A 15078-nucleotide genomic window follows, 5' to 3' on the forward strand; every position below is an offset into this window, starting at 1 on the left:
TCACTAATCCGGTTTCCTAAGAATTCTTTTTTGGCAGTTAAAGTCCCATTCACAGACTCACAGAGCGAACATGTACTAGCCTCCCCTCAGTAGGGTCTAGTTACTTTCTTCCTACACTGAATCGTATGGGATTCTCTACTTATTTTCCCTATAGAAATCTTCCCAACCCACAGGCTCCCTTCCAGGGAGTATTCGTGTGAAGGGAGAAAGTACTTCTTTTATGCATTTATTGTATTTGCGCATATGAAGCATGACCCAGTGGGCAACAAAGTGCTACACATACAACAGAGTATGTTGCTCCATGAGGTTAGATGCATGCAGGTACCTTTAAAATGAGAACTCAGTGCAACAATTGCGTAAGACTGTATTAGATACACAACATAACAGTGGGGTAAAGTGAAATAGGTAAAAGGTTCTGTCCCAATTGGTAGAAACATCTTGAAGAGGTGGGGATGGAGATCTTTCCTATAATGCACCATCTAAGGAGCGAGTCTAAAATACAAGGGGATGTAGTTCCTGAGTCTTGGTCAATATGCATATAAAGTCTACAAAGTTAACTTCAAGTCCTTTAGATTTAGAGTGGTCAGGGGGGCACACCCTAGTAGTGCCACCCGCCCTGTTGAGTTTAGAGTCAAGAGTGTCGTGTTCACTCAGATAGAGCTCCTTGTAGCTCATACTGCAAACTAAGTGGATTCTGCTGCGGAGCTAATGACATTCTTTCAAGGTATTGGAGATGTGACAGGCTTTTGTTGATTACCAGAGAGTCTGATTGTGTCTGACTTTGAATAGTGTCAGTCAGGCTGTGGCTGACCAGTAAGTCTTAGGACGTTTTAGTTCCTAACATATAGTCTATTGCTGGAGGTCAGTTTTTTAGGTCTCGCCCTGGAATTCGCATCCGAAGGATGCGTCCAGGGCGGAGACTTATAGTCGGCTGACACGGGGGAATGAGGGACACAAAACTGTGACGAGCGTGGATTGAGCTGCGTGCACGCGCGTCAACATTCACGCATGCGCACATCACAGCCACACGCATACACAGCACTCACGCATGCGCACATACACACGCATACACAGGCACACCCCCGTCACCTACACGCATACACAGAGACCCCTCCACACACACCAGCCCCTCTCCTCTCGGCTCCACACACACGCACACGCATTTACACTTACACAGACACGCAGGCACCCAGACAGGCAACCCCCCCCGTCACACACACGCATACACACAGACTCCAGGACACATACACATACACACACACATGCACGCTCACACACATACACAGTCCGCCGCCGCGCGCGCGCACACAGATGCCCCCCGCCCCCCCCCAACAAGGCGACGCCCCACTCACCGGCATCCTCAGTGCAGCGGCTCCCACCGGCAGCAAGACTCTTCTTCCCTTCTTCGGCACCGGGGCGCAGGGTAGGCTCCTGCCTGCTCCGGTGCGCCAAACAATCGCGGCTCTTCCGTGGGAGGCGGGGTAGGCTCCCGCCCTCCTACTTCCGGTTGTCCCGCCCGGCCTGCCTGACTTCCTGTTCGCAGGCCGGCGGAAAACGAAAGCGGGAGTCCGCCGTAATTGCTTACCTTAGGGCAAAGGAGCGTGTGCGCGGCGGTTTCCTTTCCCGCGCGCGTTGATTGGTGAATGCGCAGTGAGTATTTTTTATAAAACTGTAAAATACTTGAATCAAATGCGCATCACGACGTCTGCGCATGTCCGTGACTTGGTATGATACAAGGAGGCAGGAGAGGAGAGTGTGCGAGCGGCCGGTTTCCTTTGCCGTGCATGTTGTTTTGCCAAGCGTGTTGTTCGTTGAGGGTGGAATGCGCAGTGAGTTTTTTATGAGAAAATTATTAGGTACAATTGCACGGACTTGATTCCTGGAGTACACCCTGTCCACGCACAGAGGACTCCTGAGCCGTGGATGGATCTGGTTTCCCAGGCGACCGATGGCCGGGTTGTGTGCCTGGCCCTCTCCATCAAGTCTTCGTCTGATCTGTTTTGATAAGGACGGGTCGGGTGGGTTCGTTGTTATGGGTGATTGATTTTTTTTTTTGTAAGTACATTCCTCCAAGATACAGTGAAACGTTTAGTACTTTGGTATTGCGGGTACATTTTGTCTCTTACCTCGTAGCTTCTAATCTACGGCCTTGTGCTGTTGCAGGAACATATCATTTTGCCATTTTGTTCAGACATTGACCAAGCTTAGCTCCTCTGACATAAACCAGTGCACGCAGAAGAGGTACCCGTTTTATGCCACAAAAGGAACAGTAATGATGAGTGCAGAGTGAGTGCAGAGTGACAGTGAGTGCAGAGTGCATGCAGTGAGTGCAGAGTGACAGTGAGTGCAGAGTGCATGCAGAGTGACAGTGAGTGCAGAGTGACAGTGAGTGCAGAGTGACAGTGAGTGCAGAGTGACAGTGAGTGCAGAGTGACAGTGAGTGCAGAGTGAGTGCAGAGTGACAGTGAGTGCAGAGTGCATGCAGTGAGTGCAGAGTGACAGTGAGTGCAGAGTGCATGCAGAGTGACAGTGAGTGCAGAGTGACAGTGAGTGCGGAGTGACAGTGAGTGCAGAGTGCGTGCAGAGTGACAGTGAGTGCAGAGTGAGTGCAGAGTGACAGTGAGTGCAGAGTGACAGTGAGTGCGGAGTGACAGTGAGTGCAAAGTGACAGTGAGTGCAGAGTGACAGTGAGTGCAGAGTGACAGTGAGTGCAGAGTGACAGTGAGTGCAGAGTGACAGTGAGTGCGGAGTGACAGTGAGTGCGAAGTGACAGTGAGTGCAGAGTGACAGTGAGTGCAGAGTGACAGTGAGTGCAGAGTGCAGAGTGACAGTGAGTGCAGAGTGACAGTGAGTGCAGAGTGACAGTGAGTGCGGAGTGACAGTGAGTGCGGAGTGACAGTGAGTGCAGAGTGACAGTGAGTGCAGAGTGACAGTGAGTGCAGAGTGACAGTGAGTGCAGAGTGACAGTGAGTGCAGAGTGACAGTGAGTGCAGAGTGAAGAGTGACAGTGAGTGCAGAGTGACAGTGAGTGCAGAGTGACAGTGAGTGCAGAGTGACAGTGAGTGCAGAGTGACAGTGAGTGCAGAGTGACAGTGAGTGCAGAGTGACAGTGAGTGCAGAGTGAGTGCAGAGTGACAGTGAGTGCAGAGTGAGTGCAGAGTGACAGTGAGTGCAGAGTGACAGTGAGTGCAGAGTGCGTGCAGAGTGACAGTGAGTGCAGAGTGACAGTGAGTGCAGAGTGACAGTGAGTGCAGAGTGACAGTGAGTGCAGAGTGAGTGCAGAGTGACAGTGAGTGCAGAGTGAGTGCAGAGTGACAGTGAGTGCAGAGTGAGTGCAGAGTGACAGTGAGTGCAGAGTGACAGTGAGTGCAGAGTGACAGTGAGTGCAGAGTGACAGTGAGTGCAGAGTGACAGTGAGTGCAGAGTGACAGTGAGTGCAGAGTGCGTGCAGAGTGACAGTGCGTGCAGAGTGACAGTGCGTGCAGAGTGACAGTGCGTGCAGAGTGACAGTGAGTGCAGAGTGACAGTGAGTACAGTCACTCAGCACCACCACATTATCAGTCAGAACCACCACAGCATCACTCAGAACCACCACAGCACCACTCAGCACCACCACAGCATCACTCAGCATCACTCAGCACCACCACAGCACCACCATAGCACCACTCAGCACCACCACTGCATCACTCAGCATCACCACAGCCCCATTCAGCACCACCACAGCATCACTCAGCACCACCACAGCACAAATATGTTCTCTCAATGTTTCAAGCTTTATTACAAATGTCACAAAAAGATGTTAATATTTCACTTCTGTTCTTGGATTTTGTTACAATAAAATACACTGAACATAATCTTCACAAAAGTTATTTACAAAAGTTTAAGCTATTGCCATTATAAATTACAATCACTTTTATTAAGTATTAAAAAAAATTAAAAGCCATTGTTATTTGTAATATCAATACATCTAAGTCACGTAAATACAAATGTTGCATTACAAATGCTATAGGTGTCACATTTGCGAAAGTTATAACTATTGGCATTGTAAATGACAAAGCTATTAATTTAGCTATTTTCAAAACCAACACATAAATGAACGTTTGGTGAATTTCCATTAAAATATTTGACTTTTTTACTAAGATATTATTATACTGTTTTATGCAAACAAAATTTAGATACTGCATAAATAACTTTAATAAAACATATTTTATATGAAGCTTTTTATGTAAAAAAAAAATATAGCATAAAGCAAAAAACAATTGCCATTTACAATGCTAATAGCTCAAACATAAATAATGCGAGACCTATTGCATTGCAAATGCTTGTCTATAATATGGGATACCTAGAATGGTCTTTGAGCCGGCCCCTTGCTCTTGATCTCATGTCGTTCTTGTCCTGTCCCTGCTCCTTATTCCCTGGCTTTCTTCTTGTTTTTATCACTTTAGAGCATTGCTGCTTTCCATTTGTAGGTCTCGCCCTGGAATTCGCATCCGAAGGATGCGTCCAGGGCGGAGACTTATAGTCGGCTGACACGGGGGAATGAGGGACACAAAACTGTGACGAGCGTGGATTGAGCTGCGTGCACGCGCGTCAACATTCACGCATGCGCACATCACAGCCACACGCATACACAGCACTCACGCATGCGCACATACACACGCATACACAGGCACACCCCCGTCACCTACACGCATACACAGAGACCCCTCCACACACACCAGCCCCTCTCCTCTCGGCTCCACACACACGCACACGCATTTACACTTACACAGACACGCAGGCACCCAGACAGGCAACCCCCCCCGTCACACACACGCATACACACAGACTCCAGGACACATACACATACACACACACATGCACGCTCACACACATACACAGTCCGCCGCCGCGCGCGCGCACACAGATGCCCCCCGCCCCCCCCCAACAAGGCGACGCCCCACTCACCGGCATCCTCAGTGCAGCGGCTCCCACCGGCAGCAAGACTCTTCTTCCCTTCTTCGGCACCGGGGCGCAGGGTAGGCTCCTGCCTGCTCCGGTGCGCCAAACAATCGCGGCTCTTCCGTGGGAGGCGGGGTAGGCTCCCGCCCTCCTACTTCCGGTTGTCCCGCCCGGCCTGCCTGACTTCCTGTTCGCAGGCCGGCGGAAAACGAAAGCGGGAGTCCGCCGTAATTGCTTACCTTAGGGCAAAGGAGCGTGTGCGCGGCGGTTTCCTTTCCCGCGCGCGTTGATTGGTGAATGCGCAGTGAGTATTTTTTATAAAACTGTAAAATACTTGAATCAAATGCGCATCACGACGTCTGCGCATGTCCGTGACTTGGTATGATACAAGGAGGCAGGAGAGGAGAGTGTGCGAGCGGCCGGTTTCCTTTGCCGTGCATGTTGTTTTGCCAAGCGTGTTGTTCGTTGAGGGTGGAATGCGCAGTGAGTTTTTTATGAGAAAATTATTAGGTACAATTGCACGGACTTGATTCCTGGAGTACACCCTGTCCACGCACAGAGGACTCCTGAGCCGTGGATGGATCTGGTTTCCCAGGCGACCGATGGCCGGGTTGTGTGCCTGGCCCTCTCCATCAAGTCTTCGTCTGATCTGTTTTGATAAGGACGGGTCGGGTGGGTTCGTTGTTATGGGTGATTGATTTTTTTTTTTGTAAGTACATTCCTCCAAGATACAGTGAAACGTTTAGTACTTTGGTATTGCGGGTACATTTTGTCTCTTACCTCGTAGCTTCTAATCTACGGCCTTGTGCTGTTGCAGGAACATATCATTTTGCCATTTTGTTCAGACATTGACCAAGCTTAGCTCCTCTGACATAAACCAGTGCACGCAGAAGAGGTACCCGTTTTATGCCACAAAAGGAACAGTAATGATGAGTGCAGAGTGAGTGCAGAGTGACAGTGAGTGCAGAGTGCATGCAGTGAGTGCAGAGTGACAGTGAGTGCAGAGTGCATGCAGAGTGACAGTGAGTGCAGAGTGACAGTGAGTGCAGAGTGACAGTGAGTGCAGAGTGACAGTGAGTGCAGAGTGACAGTGAGTGCAGAGTGAGTGCAGAGTGACAGTGAGTGCAGAGTGCATGCAGTGAGTGCAGAGTGACAGTGAGTGCAGAGTGCATGCAGAGTGACAGTGAGTGCAGAGTGACAGTGAGTGCGGAGTGACAGTGAGTGCAGAGTGCGTGCAGAGTGACAGTGAGTGCAGAGTGAGTGCAGAGTGACAGTGAGTGCAGAGTGACAGTGAGTGCGGAGTGACAGTGAGTGCAAAGTGACAGTGAGTGCAGAGTGACAGTGAGTGCAGAGTGACAGTGAGTGCAGAGTGACAGTGAGTGCAGAGTGACAGTGAGTGCGGAGTGACAGTGAGTGCGAAGTGACAGTGAGTGCAGAGTGACAGTGAGTGCAGAGTGACAGTGAGTGCAGAGTGCAGAGTGACAGTGAGTGCAGAGTGACAGTGAGTGCAGAGTGACAGTGAGTGCGGAGTGACAGTGAGTGCGGAGTGACAGTGAGTGCAGAGTGACAGTGAGTGCAGAGTGACAGTGAGTGCAGAGTGACAGTGAGTGCAGAGTGACAGTGAGTGCAGAGTGACAGTGAGTGCAGAGTGAAGAGTGACAGTGAGTGCAGAGTGACAGTGAGTGCAGAGTGACAGTGAGTGCAGAGTGACAGTGAGTGCAGAGTGACAGTGAGTGCAGAGTGACAGTGAGTGCAGAGTGACAGTGAGTGCAGAGTGAGTGCAGAGTGACAGTGAGTGCAGAGTGAGTGCAGAGTGACAGTGAGTGCAGAGTGACAGTGAGTGCAGAGTGCGTGCAGAGTGACAGTGAGTGCAGAGTGACAGTGAGTGCAGAGTGACAGTGAGTGCAGAGTGACAGTGAGTGCAGAGTGAGTGCAGAGTGACAGTGAGTGCAGAGTGAGTGCAGAGTGACAGTGAGTGCAGAGTGAGTGCAGAGTGACAGTGAGTGCAGAGTGACAGTGAGTGCAGAGTGACAGTGAGTGCAGAGTGACAGTGAGTGCAGAGTGACAGTGAGTGCAGAGTGCGTGCAGAGTGACAGTGCGTGCAGAGTGACAGTGCGTGCAGAGTGACAGTGCGTGCAGAGTGACAGTGAGTGCAGAGTGACAGTGAGTACAGTCACTCAGCACCACCACATTATCAGTCAGAACCACCACAGCATCACTCAGAACCACCACAGCACCACTCAGCACCACCACAGCATCACTCAGCATCACTCAGCACCACCACAGCACCACCATAGCACCACTCAGCACCACCACTGCATCACTCAGCATCACCACAGCCCCATTCAGCACCACCACAGCATCACTCAGCACCACCACAGCACAAATATGTTCTCTCAATGTTTCAAGCTTTATTACAAATGTCACAAAAAGATGTTAATATTTCACTTCTGTTCTTGGATTTTGTTACAATAAAATACACTGAACATAATCTTCACAAAAGTTATTTACAAAAGTTTAAGCTATTGCCATTATAAATTACAATCACTTTTATTAAGTATTAAAAAAAATTAAAAGCCATTGTTATTTGTAATATCAATACATCTAAGTCACGTAAATACAAATGTTGCATTACAAATGCTATAGGTGTCACATTTGCGAAAGTTATAACTATTGGCATTGTAAATGACAAAGCTATTAATTTAGCTATTTTCAAAACCAACACATAAATGAACGTTTGGTGAATTTCCATTAAAATATTTGACTTTTTTACTAAGATATTATTATACTGTTTTATGCAAACAAAATTTAGATACTGCATAAATAACTTTAATAAAACATATTTTATATGAAGCTTTTTATGTAAAAAAAAAATATAGCATAAAGCAAAAAACAATTGCCATTTACAATGCTAATAGCTCAAACTTAAATAATGCGAGACCTATTGCATTGCAAATGCTTGTTTTCTGATAGGATTAATTGTATCCTTCCATTGCTGATGTGAGTGGCCTATATTTCTACTTGCATTTACTCACTTTATGGTGTACATCACGTTCCACGCACTCTTCCTTGTCCTTCCCACCTTATTTTGAATATTATTTAGTTTTGTTTTTAGCACGGTCCTGGCATCTGTGCACTGCTACTGACTCGACCACTCTTTTTGCGATTTTGTTGCTGCCTCAGGCTTCCTCAACATCTCCCCTCCACCTTTTTTTTCTTTACTGTTTTTTCGAGAACCTGGCAGCTGCTAACTTTTAGCCCATTTGTGGCCCTGCTACATGTTTTTTTTTACATTTGTTTTGAAGGCCAAGCATCTGTAGCTCGTTCAGAGTCGAATAGCTATTTACATCATTGTGCAATATCCTTGTTCATCCTTTTCTAAATGTATTGATCTGACATTTACAACAACCCTTTCGGTATTGTAAATTAAGAATGAAGTAAAAAAAACATGATGGCTAGTGTGCGCACACATGGTGGACATTATAGAGTTCAGTTTAGCTTTAAAACAAACACATCTAATGTGAGTTGATCTGCACACTCAGGGAAGTCATGATGGGACAGACCCATCAGGACAGCAGAGTCTTTAATGCGTGCTGGAAAAACTCTTTTAGTAGTCTAATGCAAGTCATAGTATATTCGGGGGAGGTGCGGTTTGTACCAAATATTCCTGGCGGCTTTTTTACTATTCTAACTCTAGTTCTCAAATAATTTGATTAAAGCTATAAAATCCCCAGCTATTTAGAACAATGGTTGAAATGTTGTAATTTACTAAGTGCTGCCATGAGGATGCAGCTGAAGGCAAGAAACTCAGGATACCACACACTAACCTCCTTTCAGTCATTGGCATCAAACTGTCAGTTACGTGTTGGCGCAGCCCAGAGGAGTATTACTTTCTCACCTCGTGCTTTTGGCAGTAGGTCCCATCTTTTTCGTCTAACAGAGTGCTTGGATTGAATTATACAAGAGACTATTTTAAAAATAATATATAGCCTCTGTCAGCTCTTTCATGCTTTTTCCGCTGCTCCACCTGATGATGAAACCATTTCATTTTTTGACCCGAGGATTGAAATGTCAACTTTTTTTGTTTTTTACATGTATGTACTCACGCAACTGACATCACCATTGTAAAAACTGGGTTTCTATGTATCGTTCAGTTGTACATCATGCTTTCTTGGTCATATATAAGGTAACAAAAATGCTTCTGACACTTCTTTATTATAACTTTTCAGCATGCTGCAGACTTCTCTAAAGCACAGCTTAAAGACATAGGCAAAATAAATATCTGCTTAAACACTTATAAGGTTCCAAAGGCGCGACCTATTGGCTGTGCCTGTGCCAATGCTTGTTGGCTGTTGTAATTATCGAAGTACAGTTTGTGAACAGCAAATCCCTTCCACTTCACCGCTATATGCAACCACACTCCTGAAAGTGTTAGTTTTTGTGAACAGATATTCTTGTGGAATGCGGTTGTACCTAAATAAGTACAAAAACAAATGAGGGTGTAAGGCACAAAAATTAGGAATATGAACTTAACGAGGAATTCTCAAAAAATCGGGAGCAATACTACGTGTTGAAGGTAATTCAAAAAGGATCTGTGATCTACTTTTTTAGTTTTTGAAGGATGTCAAATTGCAAAATAAATCAAACAATAAGTGAGAAAATTAGATGACTTTTGCTCAAGATATATACATTCTCACATATTCAGTGAAATGTTGTTAACAGGTTGATTAATTCGATGGTCTTCACAAAAAATTTGAAAAACGACCTTTAAAAGAATTACTCAGGGTACACATACTGAATTAAAATTGAACCTGTGCTTTTCACAGCAGTAATTCACTCTGTAAGATAAGTAAAGATCGAGCGCAATATTGGACATAGGTTATTTTCCTTTGGTAAGAGGTAGCAAGCTGCAGTTACCCAGGAAGTCACAGAGCCAACTTTGTTGATGAGGCTGGTGTCGCTCTGGATTCTTTTGCAAGTCTAGCAGGAGGCATGCAGATGTTGTTTTGTATTGTCTAAGAAGGAGCACTTACCTGTGCCACATGGCTCCTTCTTTGCCAAGTCAGATCACACTTTTGCTGCTTCCAAACGTGGTCCCCTTCATGCAGATACACATTGCAAGGCTTTCCATTTGGGTTCTGCAAACCTTGGACTGTATTAGTCCATAATATCTTGGACCTTTTTGTCTTGCCTGGTGATATGCTCAGTGCTCCTGTTTCTTTGTAGGCAGTGTGGATTCTTCCTGAGGGCTCTTTACTGAAAGCTGACCTAACTGCACAGCCTCCCTCTGCCAAATATTTGGAAACACCGGCGGCATTGCGGATGCTCCAGCAGCATTTTAAAGGGCGCCCTAGGTTTTGTCCTGCATAGTATTTCATACCAAGCAATGTATGCTTGCCCCTTGGGTGTTCGCACCGACCCCTGTTCTTTCAGGTGCTGATGCAAAGAGCTTTAAACCGATGTCTGAAACTGAGAACCTATTTCAAACAAGTAGTTTTTCCTTCATTATGACAAGGTAGGCTAAGATCTTGGAGGCCTTTTTGGGGGGAGTAGGGGGTCCCTTCCCACTGAATTCACCAACAGGAAGTTGTTCTTATTATGGCAAATTAACAGTACCGGCAGAAGATGGAGCTTATATGATTGTTTTCACTTTAATATAATATCTATTTGTATTTTTATACCTGTGTGTTTGATCACCTACAGATGTGCGCCTCGGAGCAGGCATACTACTGGTCAAAGTGGCCCCATTAATTCATCGCTGACCATTGGGGATTGTTCCAAGGCACACACCTTAAAGTGTCCAAACACAAAAATGTGACGGCATTGCCACGCTGTTCAGGAATGTTACTAAATAAATGTCCTACCTTGCACTCAGCATTTCACCTTCCTTTTTTTTCCACAGAAGTACAACTTCCCAATTAACTACACGATTGATGTCCCTCGCATTCTGATTTTCCGGAAGAGAAACGTGACTCGATTGTTGGTAAGATCTGATGCAGTGAGTATGACAAGTGAAACTTGTGGCCTTGTGCTTGCAGCTCTCAGTTGCTGTAGATAGTGCTTACAGGCACCTTATTGTTGCAGTGTTTACTGTGGTTCTATAGATCAATAAATACAATTCAAAAACATTCAACAACAAAAAAATCTGCGCAAAGAATACCCTAGCTTTTGCAAGATGTGCTGGTCAGACTATTGTCACTGTTCATCACCACACATAAGCCAAACGCTAACCAGTAATCTTACTCTGATTTTTCCTTCTTGGCCCAAGTCTGTACAAACTGTCCACCTCATAACAGACAAGCGCATTGTCAATTGAAAAACACCAAACCTTTGCAGTCCCTCTTATTTTCCCTCCTCCTGTCTCCTCGAGCCAATATGTCTGCAAAAGGAGCAACTATACCCATACAGACAGAAACCATACTAACAAGTGAAGGCCTCAGTGTCACCGATGGCCCTATAAAATACTAAGGTGTGTCTCTTCCTACAGCTGTATCCTCACTACATGCATCGAATGTCCCACACACGCTAGATAGATCGGTTACAGACATATCCAGATTAGGCCAACTACATTTCGTTGCTAGGACAAATAACGTGCATCAAAATTAACTTCATGCCCAAACTGTTATACATTCTCTAAATATCCCCTTTGTACCAAAGGCTATTGTTGAGTCAATACAAGCAACGATCATGACCTATGTCTGGGAGGTTAAGTCCCAGAGAGAAGTTAAATATACCCAATACAAAGCAACAAACGAGGGGGGCGGGGGCAGGAATGCCTAATGTGGGAAACTATACTAGAGACGCTTGGTAAAGAGACAGCAGAAAACATATAGGGCCATATGTATCATCAAACTATTTTGCATTTCCTAAATAGCTAATTTTAAGGAATCGCTATTTATCAAATGCAAAATGGTATGTATGAACAAAATCGCTTTTTATTTGCGATTCCTTAAGCTTCCTTATTTGCGAATTAAGGAATAATTTCCAATGCATTCCTATGGGCCTGGAGGCCCATAGGAATGAATGCAAAATAATTCTCAAATTGCGAATTCGCAATTTGCTAATCGCAATTTGAGAATTATTGCAAGGGTGCAGGGGTGTCTCAAAGACACCCTGCTGCACCCCTGAAAAGAACTTGTGTGCATATGGCGCACATACATGCCCTAGGGGCATGTGTGTGCATCATATGCCACCTTTAAAAATGCCAATTTGTGCATTTATGGAAGAATTTGCAAGTTACCATCAACTGAAAGTTGGTGATAATTTGCTAATTCTTAAACAAAATTCGCAAGCTAAAATTGCTACATACATAGCATTTAAGGAATCGCAAATTTGCGATTCCCTAAATGCTATGGTAAAATAAGGAATCGCACAAGTTTGCAATTCCTTATTTTGGGAATGTTTCATACATTCCAAAACGTGCAAAACAGCCGTTTGCGAGTCGGAAAGGCCGAAATTCGCAGAATTTCGGCCTTTGCGATTCAAAAACGGCTTGATACATATGGCCCATAAACACTTACATGAAGAAGAGCTGCAAAGCCATCAATATTCTCCCAACATATGGAAACATTCTAATGCGTGGGTATCTCATATTTCACCGTGTTTGGGACCTTAGAATCGTGCTGGAGTGGATGCCAAGACACAGTCACGATGGCACACGTGGTGGCAAGTGCACCCACATCCAAGCATATTGGAAAACCATTCTGTCCTTAATTGAAGGCAAAACTTTAACCCCGAACCCCTTGTCTGTTTTGTTGTGCTGCAAGGGAATGAGGGTTTCACATCATCTTACACTTATAGGATAATTGTTAACACACATGTTCTTAGCCACAAGACTCAACTGCATGGTGCTGGATGGCACACATACCTCCATCATTGAATGTATGGTGGATTCAAATTTGGAATGTTTCCATCATGGAAACACTAACAACGAGCTAACAATGACTGTACATACGACACTATTCATAATTTCAAAAGATTGTTGTCTCCAGTCATCTACTGTGTGCAACATCCCCTAATGGTAGATGGAGCTGTTTGCGCCCGAAATAATAAGGCAATCTAAAATGGCTGGGATGTCTTCCCCTTACAATTACCAACTGTAAAGACATTATATAAAGTTTAGCATTCTCTATTGGGGGAAAAGATGGACAAGTATGTTGTTACTTGTTGACAGTATTGATGATGCAATAATATGATTGTACATTCAGGCAATGTGGAAACCGAATATTTATCAGATATGCTGTACTAAAATGTACAAGTTGATAAAAAAGAGAATACCCACTTTTATTAAAAATATCAAACTGAGGATCGAAGTTGAAAAGGCTGGGAGGGCATAAGGGTTGTAAGTACAAGGACAAGTACAAGTACAGAAACTCAAGAGTAGTGGAATTTAATCAGCGCATTAACTCCATGTCCCCTTTCTTTTACTAGTCCTAGGCAGTTGAGGCTATGACAAGACTACATGCCTTTGCCTCAATCCTCAGAACGAACAGACAGCATGCCAGCTACAAAATGGATGCCACAAACCCAATTTTAATGAGTTCATAGGAAAGGACATTCCGGAATAGCGCTCTGGTAAAGATATTTCCTGAAGTTCAAAGCCTGTTTATCACCCAAATGAAAACAGTTGTACTAAATAAAGGTGGAGGGCATGGCCACAGACCCCCCAGTGGACAAATATAATGCCATGGTGAGCCTCCTACCTTCACCAGTGAGCCAGGTGCCTTCCAATTGATTTCCCCTAAACTCCACAAGATGCATGAACCCTTTCTATCTCATAAGCTGGTGTGTTGGTTTGATCATCAACCAAGGGTAGAAAAAGTTGCCTTTTTCCTCCTGTAGTTAGTCCCAAAATTAACAAAGAAGATGCCCCCTTGTAGAACTATTGATAACTGGAAATGTAGATGTAGGCAGCTAGAATAGAATGTAAAGGATCCTGAGTTCCATCTACTTTTGAAAAGAGACCTGTAAAAAAACGAGAGAAGCATGGTCCCTTTTCCTTCTTAAAAGTTGAGGTCCTGCAAAACGTCCTAGAGCTGTCCTTGGGATCAGACTGTCTTGAAACAAGTCATGGTATTGTGGGCACCAACAGTGCCCACAACTCTACAAAACACCTGGTTGAGATTAACTGCCATGAAAATAGTTTTTGTTTAAAGTGAGACACTTCATGGTAACCTAATCTGGATGTTCAACTCCCAAGCATACCTCAAGACAGTGAGCCTGCACATCCCCTACCCACCTCTCTGCATTAAGGGTGCTCTTACTCACCTTTCTTCAGCCCCAGAGAGAACAGAAACCGTCAATTTTCACATCCCTGGGATGGGGTCTGATTCCGCTAGCAGGCGAGGGGTCACTCTGATTCAAAAATCCGTTTTCCTTAACCATTAGAGCTTATAGTTCCAGTAGAACCTATGGTTCCAAAAAAAGCTGCTTCCAAAAAAATCTGGCTAAAACCAGCAGTTAAGTCGAATCCTAGACTGTCTAGTGGATACTGTTATAATCCTTGTCTCCTGTAGGTGCCCATATTCCCCATGGATGACCCATCACTGGAAAATCTCAATCAATAGATTCCCAAATAGTAGTACCTAAACGTGACAATCAGTAAACTAGATAGCGTCCCCCCCCCCCCCAACAAGGACGCTAGTGACAATACACCGGGTCACCTGGACATTAACGGGAGCAGTGTAAAACCTGGATGGTGGGATTTTTGAAAATACATAGATTTTGTGCTGCTGGAAAAGTGCTCTGGCTTATGGTTAGTTAGGTGTATGTCTACGCATGGAATCTTTTCAAAGGTTCCCATGCTAACGTTCTGGAGGTTTCTGTGAATCTAATAAAAGGAATTTAATGAAGATGGCAGAAAAAAGCATATGAAACGCAAATTACTTTTACATTTGTGAACTGACCCTATTGTCATTTTGAGTACTTCTAAAGAGATTGCTATGAAACCTTGTGTGGGTGCAACTGAACACCAAAAACAACAACAATGAGGGCCGAGAAGGAACACATATTGTGGATTAGAGTGACGAGAAGCTCTGGGGAAGAAGAGATGGAGTAAAATGTAAATGTAAATGTAGTAGTATTTGTATAGCACACCAAATCAACCCCCGAAGGGGTATCTCAGGCACTTGTACGCAT

The 15078-nt window shown here is 44.9% G+C and overlaps 1 protein-coding gene across 5 annotated transcripts in view; it reads left to right on the top strand.

Moving 5' to 3' along the window:
* Positions 1–15078, top strand: part of IL34 (interleukin 34) — a 699141-nt gene that overhangs the window by 264006 nt on the left and 420057 nt on the right. For all 5 annotated transcript variants that reach the window (XR_015302449.1, XM_086945282.1, XM_086945285.1 and 2 more), the window contains one exon: positions 10844–10924. Coding sequence is in view for 4 of the 5 variants with exons in the window: in XM_086945282.1 (XP_086801408.1) it covers positions 10844–10924 (81 nt within the window). In the remaining variant the exon portion in view is untranslated. The remainder of the gene's footprint in view (positions 1–10843; positions 10925–15078) is intronic.

The sequence above is a fragment of the Lissotriton vulgaris genome, chromosome 12 (genome assembly GCF_964263255.1).
Source record: "Lissotriton vulgaris chromosome 12, aLisVul1.2, whole genome shotgun sequence".
NCBI classification, from domain to species: domain Eukaryota; kingdom Metazoa; phylum Chordata; class Amphibia; order Caudata; family Salamandridae; genus Lissotriton; species Lissotriton vulgaris.